The sequence below is a fragment of the Chrysemys picta genome, chromosome 13 (genome assembly GCF_011386835.1).
Source record: "Chrysemys picta bellii isolate R12L10 chromosome 13, ASM1138683v2, whole genome shotgun sequence".
Lineage (NCBI taxonomy): Eukaryota > Metazoa > Chordata > Testudines > Emydidae > Chrysemys > Chrysemys picta.
The window spans coordinates 51977637-51999289 of NC_088803.1; the positions used below are offsets into that span (position 1 = coordinate 51977637).

The 21653-nt window shown below is 51.5% G+C and overlaps 1 protein-coding gene across 8 annotated transcripts in view; it reads left to right on the forward strand.

The window, feature by feature from the left end:
* The window catches only part of HELZ2 (helicase with zinc finger 2), a 52348-nt gene that overhangs the window by 5889 nt on the left and 24806 nt on the right, over positions 1–21653 (forward strand). For all 8 annotated transcript variants that reach the window (XR_010592402.1, XR_010592403.1, XR_010592404.1 and 5 more), the window contains exons 2-6: positions 13947–15083; positions 15839–16022; positions 16839–16946; positions 17708–18231; positions 20984–21616. Coding sequence is in view for 4 of the 8 variants with exons in the window: in XM_065566255.1 (XP_065422327.1) it covers positions 14077–15083; positions 15839–16022; positions 16839–16946; positions 17708–18231; positions 20984–21616 (2456 nt within the window). In the remaining 4 variants the exon portion in view is untranslated. The remainder of the gene's footprint in view (positions 1–13946; positions 15084–15838; positions 16023–16838; positions 16947–17707; positions 18232–20983; positions 21617–21653) is intronic.

The window sequence follows — 21653 nt, forward strand, 5'->3', positions numbered from 1 at the left end:
AAGAGAAGGGGCTGTGTTCTGTGGGTATACCAGCTTTGCCTGAGTGCAGAGATGGGGAGGGCACATCTGGTATTATGACCCATGTAACTCACCCCTGATTAAGGGGGGTTAACGGCTCTCTTTGGAGTAACACATTAGAGAATCAGTGGTAAATAATTAATCAAGGCAAAGCCTAACTATAAAGACACAAGGCCAAATTCTTTTCTCAGTCTCTTTGGAATTCTGGTTAAAGCCCTGTGTGGATACAAAATTTGTATCCGCATCCGATCTGCGAAAATGTCCTGTGGATACCTGCATCCGTGGATGTGGGTATCTGCGGATATAAAGTGGATATCTGTGGATATGCAGGGCTGTCGTCATAGTTGGTTTGTCAGAGTGTGCTGAAGAGCAGAATTGCGTCCCTTAAATACAACTAATATGTTTCTCTACACGCGTGTGGGAGGTGGTGCCTTAAATTCAGGGATCTCTGTTTCCTAGGAAGTTATTTATTATTCATATTAACTTAGCACCTAGAGGCCTGAACCAGAATGGAGACTCGTGCTAGGTGCTGTACAGACATAATGTATACAGCCCTGATCCCAAGAGTGTGCTGGTTTTGGAGTTGTTTTTTAAATCAGCGGATGAGGTAGAGGTGAGCAAGCTGAATATTGCACATTGGACTCCATGAGCTGCACGGGAAAAGGGCTGGAGCAGTGGCAAAGGGAGCAGTTCAGTGGAGTAGGGCTTCATGCAAGGAGGAAATATAACCTATGAGAAATAAATCCAACTGTTAATCCTAATGGGGCAGGCACGCTCTACACGTATGTGCTGGACTTTGGTAAGGGGTGTAATAAACCAGCCTCCTCTATGTCGGGATCTGTGACTTGCATCTAAACCTGAGATCAATAGTGAACCTGCTTAGAATATAGGGCCATGCTTTCTAGTGTTCTCCCACAAAAGGGCGAGTGCACTTTTAGAGGCATTTGAAAACTCTCCGCAATGTTGCTTGCAACGCTTGGGTGCCGATGGGTTAGTGAATGTTCTTGGTGGTTGGGTTCTGAGAGCACCCCTCACTGCTTAGAACAGTCCGGATTGATGATAACCTAAACAATGGCTTGGCGAAAATATGTCCCAATGATGATAGCATATGACCGCTCTTTACGGTGCCCAGGGCCCTGGATCTCTTTGCAGCTGGGAGAGTTCCCTTCACAGCCCAAAGGGCCAGAAATGTCTTTTCCAAACAAAAGCTAATCTCTTAGGCCAAAATGTTCATGCTTGGGTGTTTAAAGTTAGACCTTCCCCCAACTCTATAGTGAGGGGCAGGTGGGGGGGAGGAGTGTAACAAGGCTGGTTCTGGTGGGACCCAACTCAGAGTGCCAATTCAGGACAAATTGCTTAAAGCAATTGCAGCCCTAGGCAAACCAAACCAGCCAAACAGAGAAGACTTCGGTCTCACCCCACTGGCTAACTACAAGTCACACAAGCAATTCCCTTAGACACTCCAGTTTCCCAATACCACTTGTTATGGGGAGGAATGGTTATGAAAACCAATACCCCAGTAAAAGGTTCTCCCGATCCCAAAGGGCCAAGTCCCAGACCCAGGTCAATATACAAGTCAGATCTTACCCACAAATCATGCTGTTGCCAATCCTTTAGGATCGAAAGGTTTATTCATAAAAAGAAAAAGATATAGATGAGAGCTAGAATTGGTTAAATGGAATCAATGACATACAGTAATGGCAAAGTTCTTGGTTCAGGCTTGTAGCAATGAAGGAGTAAACTGCAGGTTCAAATCAAGTCTCTGGAACCTCCCCAGCTGGGATGGTTCATCAGTCCTTTGTGTAGAGCTTCCGTTTGTAGCAAAGTCCCTCCAGAGGTAAGAAGCAGGATTGAAGACAAGATGGAGGAGCTGCAGCAGTCTTTTATATAGTCTCTTGTCATGAAGCCTCTTTCTTTGTCTCAAAGACAAGCATTCGGGCACGTGGCAAGAAAAAACCTTAGAGTTCTGTCCATAGGCATGTTCCTGCATACTTTGCTGAGTCACAAGGCGTATCTGCCTTCTCTCAACGGGTCAGTTGTATAGCTGATGGTCCTTAATGGGCCATCAAGCAGGCTAGGCAGAGCTGACACCAACTTGTCTGGGGTATTACCCAGAAGCATAGCATAAGTTTGAAATACAGACAAATAAATAAATAAATGGAGATATCCTATCTCCTAGAACTGGAAGGGACCTTGAAAGGTCATGGAGTCCAGCCCCCTGCCTTCACTAGCAGGACCAAGTACTGATTTTGCCCCAGATCCCTAAGAGGCCCCTCAAGGATTGAACTCACAACCTTGGGTTTAGCAGGCCAATGCTCAAACCACTGAGCTATCCCTCCCAGTATAGAGCCAATACTTACAACTTTAAATACAAAAATGATATGTGCATACAGATAGCATAATCATAACCAGCAAACCATAACCTTGTCTTAGACACCTTACTTGACCCCTTTATACCAGATTTTGTGCCACTACAGGACCTTGGTTGCAACAATGAACTATACGGTCCCAGATTACGTCAATAACATCACAAGGAGGTCTAACTTTTATAGCTTTGCAAAGGAGGCTGGTACCATTATCTCTATGGGGAAACTGAGGCTCAGGAAAGTGAAGGTCACCCAGCAGGCCATTGGCATAGCTGGGACTAGAACCCAAATCTCTCAAGTCCCAGTCTAGGATCTTACCCACGAGACCAGACAGACTTTGAGGCAGTAGGTGCTGAAAACTTCAGTCTCAGTGAGCTCCATGCAGTGGGGAGTTCGGCACCCCCAGAAGAAATCTGGTCATTGTTATTTAAGGGCCTGTCTTTAGATCATTTTAAAGGCCCTGAAGGAAATACTTGATAAATTTTGGTAGCAGAGTGAACCTGAACCATGCATCCAGCCAGACATGCTGGAGAACATCGGGTCTGATTCAGCAAAGCACTCGAACATCTCCTTAATTCACCCTGACTTCAATGGAACTTAAACGCACGTTTCAGGTTTGAACGTGGACCTAGGTGCTTCGCTGAACTGTGGTCACTGTGAGCACACGGTATCCAAAGTCCAGGGACCTGTACGTTCTCCCTGTAACTGCTACTGGTTTTTGTTGTCGAAGAGACCAAACTTTAGTTTTAAAATTAATGAACACGTCCAGCCCTTCTGACTGGGGCAGAGCTGTCAGGATGGAAGCTGACTTGGTGTGGCCCTAATTCCTCAGTCAAACAATAGCAAATTCAGAGATGTGAACTATTATCCAAGCACCCAGTTCAGCTCAACGCCAACCACCCTGATTAGCCCCTTTTGGAAATGCTAATTGTTGTGGGGGGGGGAAAAAAAAGTTAGATGTAAGAACTGATCTATAGAATCTCAGGGTTGGAAGGGACCTCAGGAGGTTATCTAGTCCAACCCCCTGCTCAAAGCAGGACCAATCCCCAGACAGATTTTTGCCCCAATCCCTAAATGGCCCCCTCAAGGATTGAACTCCCAACCCTGGGTTTAGCAGGCCAATGCTCAAACTTGTTGTGAAGTGGGGCAGTTGAACTCAATTGGTACTGAAGCATTCTCAGTGCCACTATCTTTATGCCCAAAAGCTCCCCTCCCCTGCACTGTGTAGGAGTCCTGTGTTCTCCCAAGAAGGACTTCCACAGGTTCACTCTGGAATGGTCCCCCTGCAGCTAGGGGCGCGCCCTGGTAAGTCTGCAGCAAGGGCAACAGAAATTGGAGACCGCTTTAGCAAGTCTGCAGCTTTTGGCATTGTGTAGTCTGCATTAACAAGGAGCCCACTACTCGCTGCAGAATTCCGGAGGTATGGATTGCATTCTGCCCTTTCTGGCCCTGTGTCTACACTGGAAACGGTACAGCAGCGCAGCTGCACCACTACAGCACTGTCGTGTAGACACATGCCACAGCGACAGAAGGGGTTCTTCCATCCCTGTCGTAAATCCACCACTCTGAGCGGTGGTAGCTGGGTTGACGGAAGAATTCTTCTGTCCACCCAGATGTGTCTATGCTGGGGCTTAATTACAGCACGCAGTTTTTCACAGCCCGGAGCGATATAGTTAGGCTGACCTAAGTCTGTAGTGTAGCCCAGCCCTCATGCCTCGAGCTGCCCTCTGGCAGCACGGGTGTGTGGGTGGGGCATAACAATCTTGAAAAACAAAAACAGTAACCGAAACCCATTTTTCACTGTAGGTTATAACAACAGCACTTGCTCTAACCTGGCGCTTCTCATTCCTGGGTATGGAAACGCTGTACAAAGGTGTTATCTCTGACAGAGGGGACACAGGCACCAAGATGAGACATGACTTACCCAAAGTCACTGAGTCAGTGGTAGAGCTGGGGATAGAACCCAGGTCTCCTGACTCCCAGTCCAGTTCTGTCTCAGGATACATCATCAAAGGTGGGCAAGCACAGGGCTTGTGACTGGTATGCCCAGAACCCCCCAGCCCTTTGCAGCTGGGTAGCGAGGCTGCTGGGGCTAGATCTGGTGAGGCACTGATCACCTTCTGCAAGGTAGTGACCACCCTTCTCTCCCATCTAGGCTATGTCTACCGTGCAAAGACTATGCCAGCATAGTCCTTGGTGCAGACTCAGCCATGGTCCTAATCTGTGCTGCAAATGGAAGCTCTCTTGAAGAGGAGTTCCCTGACTGTTGTAACTGTGATGTATGTGGGCCATTGGCGTCTCGACAGGGCGTGCAAAGGGCTTTCTGTTCAGTGCAGTAAAATCAGCTGTCTACCATGAACCTAAGTATGATTGGTTAAAAGAATATAGTCTCCATGCACCATACAGTAAAAGGGGCTCTGTTAAAACAATGGAGCTACATAATTGAAACCTTTTTCTCTACCAGTCATGGCTCTCTAAATGCTGGATGCCTTGAGATGAGCAGACCTGCCAGTGGGAATGTGTTGCCTCCTTTGACTTCTAGCAAACCGGTGACTCCTGTTGGGAGGAACGTTACTGACTCAGGAGTTACTAACCCGAACCCGAGAGTCCTGCCCCCTGATACAAAGAGAGGTTTTCTTTCGTGCCAGGTTACTGATCCTTCCTCCCAGGGCACGTGTCACATTTTCTGGAGTGGCTCACGAGCACGAGTGTCGCCTTCAGCCTTCAGGGCAGACTGTCAGAAGACAGGGCAGACACCCCAAGCTGGTGGGGTGTTCTGTAATTCGATTTCACCTGCCCAGTAACAACTGTGAGCTCCTGGATCACAGTAACTGTCTTTCCATGGAGTCACAGACGTCCCATTAGGCTCTCCTGTCTGTCTTGCTGACCAGGCAAGCTGGGCTTAGTGATAAATGGTCACTTAGACCAAAAATTACAAAATAGTGAGGTTGCTCCCAGTCCCAAGAGACCAGTCACTTACCCCAGATCAGTTGGTGCCCTAGATCAGCGTTTCTCAAATGTGGCCACCAGGGGCTTTTCTTGCAGTCCCAGTCTCCTGGGTGGTAATTGGGGTGGGGGGTAAAGGGGAGAGCAGTGGCCCCTCCCCCATGGCCGCAGGCAGGGGTTGGGCCCTGCACCCGCTGGAGCCAGCCAGTGAGAGTCCCTCTCCTTCCTGGGGGTAATGGGGCTCAGGCTTCTGGCTTCAGCCCTGAGGTAGTGGGCGGCAGGCTTTGGCCGCGTACTGGCAGGTGCCGGACGCGGGGCTTTGGCTGCGCAGTGGTGGGCTCTGTCCCCTAACTGCAGGGCTCCATCTCCCAGCTGCAGGGCTCACTAACCCACTCGTCGACTGGCCCCATCCAAGCCTTAATTTGTCCCCCAGCTTGCCAGGGTTGAGTAAACCTGTTGTGAAAAGTGCTATTTGTATGTTTGTTAATATCACTTTTCACTGCCTCCCAGATAACTAACCAGTCTGCATCTGTGAAAAGTGATATTAATAAACGTACAAATAGCACTTTTCACAAACGCAGACTTACTAGCTAGCAAGTCTAAAAAGAAAATGCAACCAAAAAGGCAAAAGAAATAACAACAAAATACAAGAACATGCAAAGCGCCTTATTTGTGTTTCTATTCTGTTTAGATCCAGTAAAGAAATAGAGACAACTGTACGTTGTTTTTATTATTCAGTCTGTGGAAAAACCCCTACATACATAAATTACTGTGATTTGGACATGTATACAGTATGTGCATATTTATTTTTTCCTAAAGTTAATTAAGTATTTTAGCAGCCACCCGCAAGAGTTGATGGCCACACTCTCATGCCACCAAAAAAATTGTTGTGAGAATCCCTGCCCTAGATCTTACACCAAAGACACCACCTGTAGCCAATCCTGTAATAAACTGTCTAAAAGGTTATTAACTAGGAAAAGAAATGAGTACTTTACAGGTGAAAGCAAGCGAACATCTACATACAAATGAGTTGCAATCCAGCTCCAAAGAGTGACTGAATTGTAGTGATCTCTCAATTTGACATGTCTTTTAGGGCAGACCCAGGGATAACCCTGAGCGATCTCTTGTTTCAGCAGTGGTTTTCAGCCTGTTGTCCACAGATCCCTGGGGGTCCGCAGACTATTTCTTAAGATTTCCAAAGGGGTCCCCACCTCCATTTGAAATTTTGCAGGGGTCTGCACATGAAAAAAGGTTGAAAACCCCTGAGCTAGTCTCTCTGGCCCTGTGAGAGTTCAAACAGCAAAGAGATTAAAAATCATCATGTGAACTATTTTTATTTTCCTCTTCCAGCATTCAAATGGCTGTGACGAGGCCTTCTGCACAAGTGGATGGGGCAATTAACAAAGCTTTTGTCTTATGATGGCCCACTTAATTTTTCAGAGTCTTCCTGAACAGGTGAGGGAATGAGTCCCGTGCCTGGGTTCACAAGTTCAGAGCAAACATTTTCAAAGTTATAAAGCGAAACTTACATATTTCCTTATTTGCAGAGTTGTTGTTGCTGTGTCAGTCCCAGGATAAGAACGAGACAAGGCGGGTGAGGTGATATCTTGTCTCTCTCGTATTTCCTTATAGCGTGGAATACAGACATCCCAAGTGAGATTAAAGATTAAAGCAGCAGCTTAAAGCATTTCATAGAGTCTAATCACTAAATAATTCTAACAATACAGTCACACCTATCACAGGTGAGCTGGTTTGTTTTCCAGCTATGGGTTCGTCAGTTCTTAGCTCACACCTACGGCCTTGGGCAAGAGCTGGCACTTGGCTTACCAGCATCACAGCGTGACTCTGCAATTTGTTCAGTTAAATAATAATAGCAATAATATTACTTGGCACTTAACGTCTTGATTGCCGCCACAAACAATAAATAACTCTCCTAACAACGTGCTAGGAAGGGAAGTGGTGCTATTCTCACTTTATGTGCAGGGAAATTGACACATGGGGGTCCGATCCATCCTTGGCATAAGTCAATTGAAACGGTAGCATTCCATCTGGAAAGAATTTGGCCCATGGGAAGATTTGTGGCTTTAGCTTTTCCAGCCCGCTGTGGTAATTGTGTTGGGCCTGATTTCCAGAGCACCCAGGAAGCCAGGTTGGGTGCAAGTCGCTGTGTGCCCGATTGCTGCATGCATACCAGATTTGCAGGAGACAATTAAATGCGCCAATATGAAAATCCGGCCTGAAAGCCATATATTGCCTGATCTATGTACAAGGAACTTGCTGGGTCAGTGGGAGCATTGCGTGTGGCCGCAGGGCAGCAGATGATCTCTGGTTATGTCGTAAGGCTCGCGGGTAACCCCGGTGGATGCTGTCAGAGATGGCAGGCCGAGGACTCGATGAGGCTGGGAAGGTGCCTTGCTTGTGTGTAGGATTACTCTGGACTAGGATCAAGCACTTTTTTTCTTAGGAATGACCTTAGAGCTGATGCAGATGAGATATATCTTTAAAGTGCAGCAGCAGCAAACTGATGGCTCAGGGAGCCTGGTTGTTGGGGAAAAGCTGTGAATTCCCAGGCCTTGTTTCTCTAACATTGGCTAATCAATAGGCAGAAGACCTTGAGCATCCTCCTATCACAGTGAGCTGCCTTGGGTTCAGGGACTCCAGATCTGTGTCTCTATTGCATTGTCTTTGCTTTGCTATTAGCATATCAGCAGGTTATCTGGTTATCCAGAGGCCCCAGAAGAGCCCAGACAAAGTCTTGCAGCTGCTCCTCTGAGGCAGGATAGTCTCTGGAGCTGCAGATACGTTTGTCCAACACAGATTTGGATTCTCTTGTTTATTTTTTTTTTATTTTCCAGAATTTTTTTTAGCCAGAAATGCTGGTCCCACATCAGTCAAGGATTGACCTAGGACCAAGTGAACTTTGCTGGGTCCCAAAGGAGCTTGACTTGCCGATACATTGCAGCATTTAATCCCGAATTTCTAGCATAGAGTTTTATCTGATGTTTAGACTTGAGTAAATTTTAGGTTTTTAACTACATGTCCACCCTAGATAGAAGTCCCTAGAGCTTGGAGCCAAGTGAAACAATGCAGAACTGCCTTGATCTTCTCTCCAAACGCACTTTGTCCTGATGGACTCCATTGCTGGGAGCTTTCTTGGTGAAATTTTAACAAAATTGGTAACAAAAATAAAAAGCGGCGGTGCAGTGGTGAGGGGAGGGGAACGTCCTCAATGAGATACTGACGAGTGGGGGGGGGGGGGGAAAGAGACTGCAGGCTGTTGGAGAGTTACTGTAAGGACCCATACATGGTGTTTATATTTCAAGATGAACGTCCTTCCTGGTCAGGGGGTTTTGTTCTCTGGTAACTGGAGAGATCGATGTTGTGCTGCTATACCATCCTGATCTCCCATCAGCTTGCTTCCTGGTCATGTGGCTCCATTTCCCTATCAGACCATTCCACACATACCCCAACCACGGAGCTCTGCACTCACTATGTTAATCCTCTCCTCCCACGTGGTCCAGCCCCACAGCTTCTGCCTGCTCTCTATGCACATGGTACTACATTGTGATGGATGGTCCATCACTGGCACTTTTAAATTAAGATTGCATAGGCTGTGGCGCCAAGGGGGCCACCTGGGCCATGGCCCAGCCACTTCTTGGTCCCAACTTGGAGCAGGAGATCTGGCGGTTCTGGGGCAGGATGGGGGTGGGCAGGATGTCACAGAAGGACGGTGGCTGGAGCAGTGACAGGAGCTGCTGTGGGGTGAGTGCAGGGTGTACTCCAATTTCTGCCAGAGGCAGGACCTCACACACACACACACTCTCTTTCTCTCTCTCTCTAAATGGTTTCAAATGGGAATTATTGCAGGGAAGTCCAGAGGCCGGTGGTGTACAAGAGGCTCAGAATTGTCCCTTCTGGCTTTCTAATCAAACTCCCTGAAATCTCCAGTCCACATGGCACGTCGCCCATGAGCCTGTCCCGGTACTGTTGTTTAACACTTGTGTCGTGATCGCACCTGGCTAACCAGGTCAGCGCCTCCTAGGGGCCGGGCCCGGTACACACAGTAAATGACAGCCCCGCCCCAAAGCATGCACATGCTCCTAATCCCTCCTTGGCTTTTCCCACGCTGAGCCGCCTCTCTCCTGTGCCCCTGAGGAATTTCTCCTTGCTGCGCGTGGACGGGGAGCTTGGTTACACTCCCAGCGCCGTTACTTGTCCTGGCCTTGGGGAGCTCAGGAAACGGACTAGTCTAGTAGCTCGCTGTTACCGTTGGCAGACTAAGCAATCGTTCTAGCACTGCTAGAGCGAATTTCTGAGAAACCCGTGGAGGTCAGCCCGTCTGCTGCTTTAATCCCGGTATGAGTATGACTGCAGGGTAGGAAAGCAGCATCTGAAGGGGATTTCACCCAGCTGGGGAAGCCAGGAGTGCCTGGGCACTAATCTCCGCTCTAATCCCAAAACCTGTCCGCACTGGTGTCCCTGGAGCACAGGTGAGGAGGATCATATCTATTCACCTTACAGGGGTGGTGTGAGGGTTGATCAGTGACCGGACCACAGTGCGAAGGGTGCTGAGGATTAGAGCTATTCTGAATTATTATTTCTATCCCAGCAGCGTCCCCACCGAGCGCTCTCTGTGCTACATGCTGCGTATACAGCTGGGAAGAGACAGTCCCTGCCACAAAGAGCTTGCAGTGTACAGTATACTCCTCGTTTTCCAAAGCCCTATTATCCAAACCTCTGCCCTGTCCGTTCTGGGGGGACAAGAGAGGGATTCGGGTCATATGGAGGTTTGGATAAGAGAGCAGAGTCCCTGGGCTGGGGGTGGGGGGGTCTCCCCCGCTGAATGGCTCCTGTGACAGTGCATGGAGCCCTCTGCAGCCCTGCTGTCATGGGAGGGCTCCTGCCCTCTCCGTTACCTGAACTCCTGATTATCTGAATAAAATCCATGTCTCCGCTGCTGTTCGGATAGTCGGGAGCATTCTGCAGCTAGATGGGCAAAGGGTGGGAAAAGCGAAGTCTTGTTATCCCCATTGTGCTGATGGGTGGATAGACGCGGAGAAGTGAAATCATGTGCCCATGGTCCCCCAGGAAATCTGTGCCAGAGCAGGGATTGAACCAGATCTCCTCAACCCCAAGAGCATCCTTCTTCTGATCAGTATGGTCCGAGAAACGGCCTTTTGAGTGTTCCCTTGTGCTCCTTGCAACCCACCATCCACACCAGCTTGGAAAATAACGTCTCTTCTTTTACATCTGTGTTGCTGCGGTGTCCAGCGGCTCCTCCAGGAAACAAAGCCGAGTTGTGCTTGGTGCTGAACAGTCATATGATTATTTATTATGTAGCCTAATCGGCAAATGGGCGTTGATTCTACTTAACATGCGGTGGCCTGAGAGGCTGCTGCCTCCAGATCAGGTACAGGAGTGAAATTGTTATTAAATTGAGGAGCATGCGAGAAACAATCCAATCCATGTTCTCTGATTAGCAATGGTATAAATTTTATATCTGCGAAACTGACAACATCGTGAACTCTGTAATATAGCAAAGGAGACGGAGCCAATGTCCAGCACCTGCATTACTCACATCCTCCTGGTGAAGAACCCCAAACTAGGCCAGGTGATCTGTGCGTAGTCATCAGGCTAGTGCATTTCAGTGTATCCCACCGCCCACAGGAAGGGATACACCAATTCCTGCTCCACCCTGCTCGTATTCAACGTTGGTTTCAGCCTCTTTTCCTTAGACATACTTCCACATCACAATAATATTGGGGTTCCTAATTCCCATAGGTTAATTAACCCATGGCATCCTAATCACTAGCATTTATGTCTGTCAGTTGCTATGGTATTTCTGCAGTTAGTATACGTACGTTTTGGTTAAACTCATCAGCCGTTAAAACTTTTCCTTAGAACGCCCGGCAACAAGGGAAGTCCATCAGTTAGTTCCTCCTTTTAACTGAAAGTTTTAGGCCTTGGTTTAGTCGTGCTAAGCTAGCTGTCCTACAGGCCTGAGGCCTGTAGGTCCTTGCTTTACGGCCTTACTCCGTATTTACACTTCTCTGCGGTATCTAGGTGTGTTTTTCACAGTGCTTTGTTTTGCCATCACACCCGAGGAGTCCTGGTTGTGGCCCAGGACCCCTTGCGCTAGGCGCGGTACGACTACAGATGAGAAAGACGGTCCCTGCTTCAAAGAGTTGACAATCGACATCTAAGGAGACAACAGATGGCTACAGGGATAAATATACAAAGCCTGTACAGTAAGAGACAGGGTGCCATCCCTGCTAAATAAAGGCGTGCAGCTTGTAGGTACAGCCTTCCAGTGTGAGATTTGATAGTTTAATTCTGTGTGTTGTCTGCAAAGGTTTTGAAACACACACACAGAGATGAGTCAGGGGTGATTTATTTCTAGACGCAGCGTAGGTGACTGAATCTGAACGGAGAAATTCTAATGATGCACTGACTTTCTGCTGGGTAGTTTAGCGACTCCTTTCTGCTTCAGTAAGTGATCTCGCATCGGGCAGTGATTTCGCTGCATCTTAGAAGCTAAAGAGGATTGGGCCTGATGAGTGTGTGATAGGAAAACCTTGGAGTGCTGCAGGATATCTGGGGTTTCTGTAGGTCACCGCCTGCCTTCTGAGTCAGTGCTGAACTGATGCCAGGGTGCTAGAGAGGCATTTGGATAGGGGTAAGATGAAGGTCTTGATCAAAAATACTGGGGCGCTTTCAACATCTGTAACGGGGGGGGCTGGCCATTGTATCCTGGGGAAATTCTAACATGAGTAGGTTCTGTTACCTGAATCCCTCTGCAATTTCAGTTGGATGGTGGGCTATGTCTCATCCCAAACTTTTGCCTGGTTCTTCTGTGCGCTGTTAAAGAGCTGCTGTGTTCCACCCCAGAGGTGGGTGAAAGGAGCCTTGCTTGTGAAAATGCTTTGCAATGAGAAGTTTCTCTATAAACAAATGCAAGATCTTGCACTCGGCTTCATTCTTTGCAATAGCTTCAGCCCTTTCTCTGGAGATTCCACCCCTGGAGGTGCTAACAAGAGGCTGGAGGTGCCATTGATGTGGGTTTTCGCCATAGAACTCAGGTTTTGTCTGGCCTCTGGTGCCAGAAGGATTGATTTATTTAAGAGACAGGCACATGCCTGGCCCTGTACCAGCTGTCTACCCCAGGTGCTTTGTCTTGTGGTCAAGGTGGGCAGGGGATGGGCCTTCCCCTTGTGAGCAGTGCCCCATAATACTGTCAGCAGTGCAGCTCCGCAACCCCCATCATTCTCCAATTTCCTCCTGAGCTCTGAAGTATCGCTTATGGGACGCTCCCAGCCACTGGTTACCCAGGCAACAGCCCGCAAAAGGCTTCCAACCCGTTACCCATGGGGCTGTGCACTGAGCAGTGAGTCACCTCTCCCACAGCTGGACTCTGAGCGCTTAGCAGCCCGGCAGGGTGTTTGCTCAGCTGGCTGTCTAGATCTTGTTCGTTTCTGCTGGTGCGCCCATCACCTTCTTCTCTAGGTCTTGGATGCAGCAGTTCAGGATCATTGCTGTGATCGTCAAGCTCGCTTTCGGTGGAAGCAATAGGATCGTGGGGTGGGGTGGGATGGGTTGATGGGACAAAGAGGCAGCTGGACCCCGAGGCAGTTAGCACAGAAAGGAAACCTTTGAGCACTTAGTGCCTAGATTGAGGGGGACCTGAGGGCAGGTAGGCTGCAGCTAAGCACAGAGGTGCCGGTGGAATGAAGGAACAGCAGTGAAGGCTGCAGTGGGATATACCTGTCTCCCGTGGTGGTCCATTGGGGCAGTGTTTCCCAAACGGAGGAGGAGCAGGCAGGCGGATTTCAGGGGTTGCAGACAGAGGAGAGGGTCACTGTGGGTGGGGGAAGTTGCAGGACCCCAGAGCTTCCCCATTCCCCTTCTATCCCCATCCCAAGTTGGTGCTGTTGCCTCCCATGTGACCTCTAAGGCTACAGTGCTGCAGGCTGCCAGCCCAGGCTTCCTCAATCTGCCCTGGGGGCACCAATCACTGCTCTGCCGCCCCCAGCAGCATGCAGGCTTCCGGTGCGGTGCCTGGGGGAATGGGGAGGGCAGGGACAAAAGGCGGGGGAGGAAGTCAGCAAAACATATGGAAAAGGGAGAGAGAGAGAGGATGACGTGTCCCAAGCAGGACGGGACAGCGAGGCTGCAGAGATGGCAGCAAGTTGGTCACGGGGAGGGCCCCACACGGCCATCCAGCAAGGGAGGCTGGAGCCAGGCCTTGAATGTCTGTAACTTGTGGGTTCACCGATGGGCTGGAGGCAGCAGTCACTGAATGAAGGGGCCCTTCTGTCTGTTTTGTAGGACTGTGTGGTACATGTCCTGCAGGACAACACATTTCTCCCCCCCCGCCCCAGTGGGGCAGAAGTCTGGCAGAGTTAATGCCCTAACAGCAAGACATCTGGTTTCACAAGAATCTGACCAAGTGCTGAGTGGGTGGTTTTGTTTGGTTTTGCTGTGGCCAAGATGATGCATTTTTCTTTGCTCACTTCAGGAAATCGAGGAGCTGGGATGGGTTCGTTTAATACCTCAAAGTGCACGCAGCAGAGAGAGAGGCTAATCTCCCTTATACCTCACTTGTTTGTTTCTCTCTAGGTTTTTTAACTTGCGTGGATGGCCAGGAAGGGCGCACTGAGCTAGGACCCTGCCTGCTCCTTGGAGCCTTCCTGAGCATCTGATCTGCTTTTAGAGATTTGTAGCTGTGTTTACTTGGCCGCTGGGGAAAATGCCTGCCGTTAACGGCCTCGTCCCCCTGACGCTGGACGGCCTGCAGAAGCGACTGGAGCTGTGTCTGGTGTGCTCCAAGTGCAGCGTGAGGGAGAACGAGAGCACCTACGGGCGGAGAGAGGTGGAGCATCGCTGCATGCATGAGATCCTCCTGGCCCAGTGCAGAAGCAAGAGGAGCCAGCTATGGAAGAAGGTGGGCAGGAGGCCGGGCTTCCCAAACCCAGCACGTTACGAGGTCTGCAGATACTACTCCCCCGGCTCAGGGTGCCACAGGCACAGGAACCAGTGCACCTTTGCCACCAGCAAGGAGGAGGCGATGGTGTGGAACTTCGAGAGAGAGCACGAACTGGAGCGGCGTGTGCTGAAAGCCATGGTGCTCCAGGCACAGACGGCAGGCAATACAAAAGGCCTCCCAAGCCAGGAAGCGCCCAGCGCCGCAGGGGAAATCCGGAGCGAGTTTGGGGGGCAGTTCCAGGAGATCTGCAAACTCTGCTTTTACCAAAGTCCCCAGAGAATATCCTCCGGGGGGCTGGCTGGGCTCTGTGAGGAGCACGGTGCTGGGAACGCTCTCCTGGTCCATGTGGTTACCGACGGAAGGAGGAAGAAGCAGTACACTGCAATCAGGCCGTGGCCGGAGTTCATGTCGCAGCTCCGCTATTGCATGTTCGTCTCCAGAGGCAACCCGTGCAAGCACGGGGCCCAGCGGTGTAACTACGCGCACAGCGAGGTGGAGATGGCCGTGTGGGAGGCTGAGCAGAAGCGCGGCCTGGTGCGCTCGGACCTGCTGCCGGCCGTGGCGACGGGCAGCGAGAACGGTGACAAGCCAGCGCAGCCCCAAGTCCAGTTCTACTGCCGGGCCTGCTTGGTGACCTTCAGCTCCCAGGAGAGCTTCGAGAACCACTGCTCCCTGGTGGAGCACGCGCAGATGGTCTCGGCCGACACCATGATCCAGTGGGCTCACCGCACGCCTCCCTATGGGCTGATCACATTCACGCTGTGCAACAGGTAAGGGGGCAGCCTTGCGCAGCCGGCCGTGCCTAGCAGGCAATGAGCAAACTGCATGGGTCCCTGCAGAGGGGGCACAGCGGGCTGATGACTTGATTCTAGATCATCTGTCTAGAGAAACAACCCAGCTGGCCTAATGTTTGGTGTCCCTTTGGGGTGTGACAGTTCTCGTGGGTACAGACCTGCCCCGTATTTGGGGGAGAAAGGGTTAAAAATCTCTCCCTGAACCAAGCAGGGACTTTGGGTGTATGGTTTCCTAGCAGAGCAAAATTAAGCAGGATCCATCTTGGGGTGGTTCCTTGTTAGGACAGGGAGGATACAAGGGGGTAAGTTTGAGGGGAAGTTAATTTTCAAGTGCCTCCTTGGCTTGGGCTCTTGTTGACCTCAAGACAAGAGGGTGAAGAACCTGCCTGGGGCATCTCTGGGTAGTCGGGGCCTATAACTCCGCACTGGTGCAGCACCAGCCGGGCTGGCAATGGGGGAAGCGATCGTGCACGCAGGGTGCAGGTGGTGTTACTGCCACGTCACCTAACTCTGGCCAGAGCAAGTTGAGATGACGACAGAAGACAAAATGCTTGACTGGTTACTACCAGTGGGGCACTGCTGGTCCCAGTTCTGCCAGCACTGTGGCCTGCTAGGAATCCCCAGTTAATCCTTGTGCAGGAGGCGGGGGACGCCTCATTCCCCATGCAGTCTCAGGCTGTTCAGAGTATCCTGTGTGCTTTGTTTTGCATGTGGAATTTATTCCCCCACAGAGGGGACATCTGCGAATATGGTGAACGGTGCACCAAGGCCCATTCCGTAGAGGAGCTGCAGGAGTGGATCCAGAGAGCGAAGGCTGTCGAGAGGAACAGGAAATCTGCCAAGAGAGACGGGCTCCTCTCCTACCAGGACCGTCTCATTGCTGAGTACAAGGAGTGCCGCAACGAGGTGTTCATTGTACGTCACCGTCTGCTGGCTGGACGCTGGCTGTGGGGCACCTGAATGATCCGGCTGATTGGAAGGGTTTTGAATTTGCTTAAAGCTGAATCCTGATAAAGGGCCTTGCGAAAACCTGGCGGCAGCATTAACACATGCAAAATCCCTGCATTTGCACTAGCTGGCTGCATGCAGGAGTTCCTGGCTGCCCTGTGTGCACTTGCACGTTTGAAGGGGGTGTTTTCAGAGGCTCTTGTAAAAGTGCATCCCAATATCTCTCCACCTGCATCAGCAGTATGGGCCGATCACCCCCGCGGCCTGATCTTACATAATGCTTCCCTTGCCGGGTGTGCACCCCGGGGGCTAATGCATGTGAGCCTGGAAGCGAAGTGGACTAGAAATGAAAGTGAATATCGAGTTCAGACCATTCTCATTGTAGACCATGAGAGAGGCAGAAAGCAAATGAAGGGGATAAATGGTGAAATGTAAATTAGATCTTAAAAATGTATTTGAGACTTAATCTTGAATGTGTGTGCTGCCCCTGCTCTCCAGCCCCCAGCGCGCCCCACGCTGCCCTTTTCCCGGGCTCCTCTGAGGCAGGAGTAGGCCTGTTAAAGAACACACCCTGTGCCTCAAGCTGTCCTGCTCTGCCGTGTGTCCTTCCACCTTTCCAAGCGCTCGCTGGCTACGCTGGCGAGAAGCACGGGGGCTCGAATCTCTCACCCTGCCCTTTCGGCCGCCCTGCTACAGCGGACTGTGCTGGGGCTTACTGGCAGGCGCTGTGAGTGTGCGATCACAAGGTGAAACACGTGGCTCTTCTTGTCTCCTTTCCATCAGCTTTCTGAGCAGGTTGATGGCGTCATGGTTACCTGCGAGCAGCCCATGCGGGTGCATTCAGAGGACAGGAAGATGCGATACTGGTGGAAGTTCAAAGTTCACTCCCAGGTAAGTCGGATTCTCTGTAAAGAAAGTCCAGAGGTTTGAAACCAGCTCTGTCCCCCCACATAGTTCGCTCTTCCCGCCGGTAGAGAATTGCCTGCTCTTCCGCCCCCAGGGGCTGCTGGAGAGAGTCTCTGCACAGTTAAGGAGTGGGAGGAGGTTGGGGCATGCAGATGAGGCTCTGTTCCTGGAGCCCTGGGGCCTGCTGAGCAGAGAGCGGGAGAGAGCTCCTGTCCAGAGGTGTTACAGTTGTGACCTGGGTTGTGTTGGGCCGGGGCTCTGAAAGCAGGGCTGGGGACGGGCCGAGCATTTATCTGGCTGTGCTGATCGAGCCACGTTACTGCCTGCTGTGGTGCTCAGGACAAAATAAAACGTTCTTCCGCCTGCACAGGCTTTGTGGGGAGGGAATGTGGCCGGGGAGGGATCTTGTCTTGCTCGTTCCATCTCTGCTCCTTTTGCTTGCTCTTTGCTAGGTTCCAGGACTGACCCTTTATGGACAATTCCTTAAGAGGTTAATAGGGATGAAACCCCACAGAGGTCCTTAGGAATCACTCTAAACCCCTCTAGAACTGAAGAGGGAATGGGGCCATTTTGTAGATTCCAGTAGGAATTCTCCCCCTGCTATGGAATTCCATAGGGGTGATTGGGGGGGAAAACCTCATTCCCTGTTTAGTTTTATTGGGCTTTCACAGAGGGGGGGGCCAGACGGCGGGTCTCATGCAGGGAGATTCTCTTCACCGGATATTCTGTTCCCTTCTAACTGGCAGATGCCGCTGAGGCATGTGGCGTTACTGAAGAGAGATCCCGGAGCCACCTTCTTCCTAGCAGGCGACGGGTTCCCGCGGGGCCTCACCTACATCCGGGGGGAACGGTTAAAGGCTCTGCCGTCACCACAGCTCTCGTGCCTGGTGGAGGTCTGCATGGAGTGCTGCACGTTCGGAGTTTATGAGCAGTGGGTTGTCTTTGACTTCGGCAGCCGCCCCGTCCTGGTGCGGAAAATCCAGGCCAAGATCGGCAAGCGGGAGCTCCCCCGGCACGTCCCGGCTGGCACGGAGGGCAGCCGCTTTGTGAACTTTCAGCGCTGGCACAGCGGCAACCGGGTGATCGTTCCCAGCGTGGAGATGACCAGTGACGAGGTGGACCTGCTAGCCAAGTACAAAGCGCCAGCGCTCTCCCTGGAGTTCCGGCCCAGCAGCGCTGCAAACGCGCCCATCACCCACCTCAACTACAGGGAGAGGATGCACGACTTCCTGTTCCGAGAGGAGGAAGCGGAGCAGACCCTGATTGACAAGTAAGTGTCCCGGCAGTAGTGGCAGATCCGTAAGGGTGAAGGACTCATCCTCTTCAGGGGCCTGTCTTCCTTCTATCTGCAGTGGTCCCAGTGCCAATTCTGTCCCTTGGTCCCTGGTCCTATTTCAAGTCTAGTCCCCATAGTCCCCTCCGTGCCAATTGTGCAGGAATGGTCCCAAGGGACGGCTGCAGGTCAGACTGTCACAGAGAAGTAGGGTGCTGTGATGGAAGGCGACGTGTGGAACAGGAAAGAGAATGATAATATAGGGCTAGATTCTGCTCTGTGGGGTGTAAACAGGGTAAGGGGCAGAGGTAGGGAGCCTCCACTCTCCACAACTATTATGTATTTGTTCTTTGTATTACTGTAGCATCTCGGAGCCCAGGAACGGACTGGGACCCATTGTGCTAGGGGCTGTACAAACACAGAACAAAGACGGTTCCGGCCCCACAGAGCTTGCAATTGAAGCACAAGACAGATGGTGGGGAGCATTAGCAAACAGTGAGACGCTATTGGTCAACGTGACAGGCAGTGGTCTCCGCGCACCAGCAGCGTAACCACTGACAGGTTTTTGGCAGGTGCACAGAAAGGAGAGTTTGAAGGGGGGATTTGAAGGTGGATAAGGAGGTGGCTTTGCCGTCGTTTATGGGGAGCACTGGAGAAAACACAAAGGCGCTTGCATGAAAATTTAACAAGTGCGTGTTTGGAGGCTAGGGTCATGGGCTGATCGCAGGTGGGAGCAACATCCGGATAGTGAGTGAGCGGATGGGGCAGGGATAGGCTGTGAAAGGCCTAGAAAGCGAAGGCAAGCAGCTTATGTTCGCTGTGATACAGAAGCGGGGAGTCAGTGGAGGGACGTAAAGAGAGAGGGGACATCGGCAAGGCAAGAGGAATGATCTTTGCCGCAGCTTTCTGAATGGATATGAGGGGGCCCAGGCTGCGTTTGTCAAGGCCAGAGAGAAGGTCCTTGCCGTGTGAGAGGATGAGAGTTTTAGCCATGTGGATGGATAGCAAGGGCTGTACCTTAGAGATTTTCTGCAGCAAGAGTGTGTAAGCTTTAGACATACCCTGGATGTGGACCTAGAGAGAGGTCTGAATGAAAGCTGGTACCCAGGTGGTGGTGGTGCCCACACAGATCGGAGAAGGAAGTAGCAAGCAGGTCAGGGGGAAGATGAAGAGTTCTGCTTTAGCCTGTTGAGCGTGAGCTGATGACTGGACATCCAGAAGGAGAAGTCGGTGGCGACTTTAGTATGGACAGAATCAGATAGGTCCAGAGGACAGAGGTAGACCTGTGGGTTGGTAGAGATGGCAGTGGAATTTGGGTTTGCAGATGAGATTACCCAGAGATAGGGTGTAGAGTCCTCTGAAGGAAACCGTGGACGAATGATTGGAGAGAGAGGAGGAGAACCAGGAGAGGAAAAGTCCTGGAAGCCAAGGGAGGACAGGATTTTAAGAAGAGCGTGGTTGACTGTGTTGAAGGAGGCTGACAGGATAAGGAGGATGAGGATGGAGAGCTGGCTCTGAGATTTGGCGAGGAAGAGGTCAGTAGAGACTTCGTCAAGAGCAGTTTGCAGGGAGTGCATGGGGCGGAAGGCAGCTTGCAGAGAGTCTAGGCTGGAACCTGAGGAGAAGAACGCCAGCCAGCAGTTGTAGACAGTGTGTCCAGTGAGCTCGAGACGAAAGGAAGATGGGGCAGGAGTTGGAGAGAGAAGTGGGGTCGAGGGAGGGCTTTTTAAGAGGGGAGAGACTAGAGCATGTTTGTATTGTGAGGGGAAGGAGCCAGAGGAGAGGGGATGAGAGTGGGCCCAGGGGAGGTCAGGAGATGGGGTCACTGGGGTAAGTAGAGGGGTTAGAGGAGGAGAAATGTCTGTGACGAGGAGAAGGCAAAGCGAGCTGTGGGAGGGGAATGGCCTCTTCCAGGGCCTGTCTTCATCTGGAATGCAATGGTTGGTCACTCTCCCCTGTCCCAGTTCAAACAGCAAGGCAAAAATCTCCTGCCCTGAGTCTCCAGAGAGCACCAGCTGGTATGGCTGGCTAACGCTCTGCTGTGCATTCCACGTCTTGGCTACCGCCGGGGCTCTGGTTTGTGCTGAGCACTAGCCAGCCGTGGGTGGAGGTTTTCAGTGCTGCTACTTGGGGAGAAACAAAGGGAGCTGTGCTGTGCACCCCGCCAGACCCACCACGAGGAGCCCACCCTGAAGGAAGTAGATGCACCTGGCACGTCTATGCTCCTTGTTGCACCAGCTTGATGTAGGGTAGATGGGCGCCTAGGGTGTCGCTCTCCTTACCAGCAACCTGCAGGAATTACATACGCGGGCAGCTCTCTAAGCCTGTTTTTGGAGATGTCCCATAGGAGTTTAGTGCTGTTGAGTTTCTTGGGGATTGACAACCTGTTTGCCAAACTGCCGTTCTTTAAGTGTAACTTTTCCGTAAGTGACGTGACCAAGTCTCCAAAGCAGCTGCTCCCGCAGGCGCCGCAAGTCTGCATGCTGTCATTTTAAACCGTGTCATTTAATTTAAAAACGCTGCTCAGCGGGATCTCTGGTTGATCTGGGGGAGCACAGAGAGAGTCTTGTCACCAGGGGACAGAGGGCCGATGCCCTGGTCCTTTGGGGGGAGAGGGTGGGGTGAAGAGGTGGGGAATCGGGAGGGGATCCTCGTGGTGCAGGCAGTCCCTCCCGCATAGGGGGGGATATTGCTGATGAATGGACGTGTGCAGTCAGCACTGTTAGCTGTGGTGCCTTCTTCGTCTCAGGCTTAACCTCCAGGTCACCATCTCCCTGACCCCGATGCTGCAGACCCTGTCCATGGGGATGAAGTTCGCCCTCTCTGGTGAGCTCTTTGCTGAAGTGCCGACCCCTTGTGCCCTAACGCCGGACACCAACGAGGGGTACCTGCTGAGCCGGTCTGTGAGTACCGCTTTCCTGGCACCTGACCCGCCCACGGACAACCGGGTGTACGAGGTCAAGGTGGAAAGCAAGGCCATCACCGAGAAGAGTATCTGGCTCCTCGTCCCCCGGAGATGCTGCTCTGAGCTTGGCTTCCAGCAGGGCACCTCCTGCAAGGTGGAGATCCAGTTCCAGATCGACCGGCTGCAGTTCCGGCTGTGGCACTACGCGGTGGACCAGCTGCTGGACGAGCGGCTGATCCTGCCCGACGTTGCAGCCTGTTCCATCCCTCACTCCCCCACGCTACCGCTGAGCGGGAACAAGAAGCAGATGCAGGCCATCTCCTTCATCACCGGCCAGGCCACCAGCACCAGGCAGGTCCCTCCTCTTCTGATCTATGGGCCTTTCGGCACAGGGAAGACCTTCACCTTGGCCATGGCCACCAGGGAAATCATCAAGCAGCCCAACACGCGAGTGCTGATCTGTACTCACACCAACAGGTAACTTGCTAGCTTTGCCGTGGCTTTTCTCCAAGGG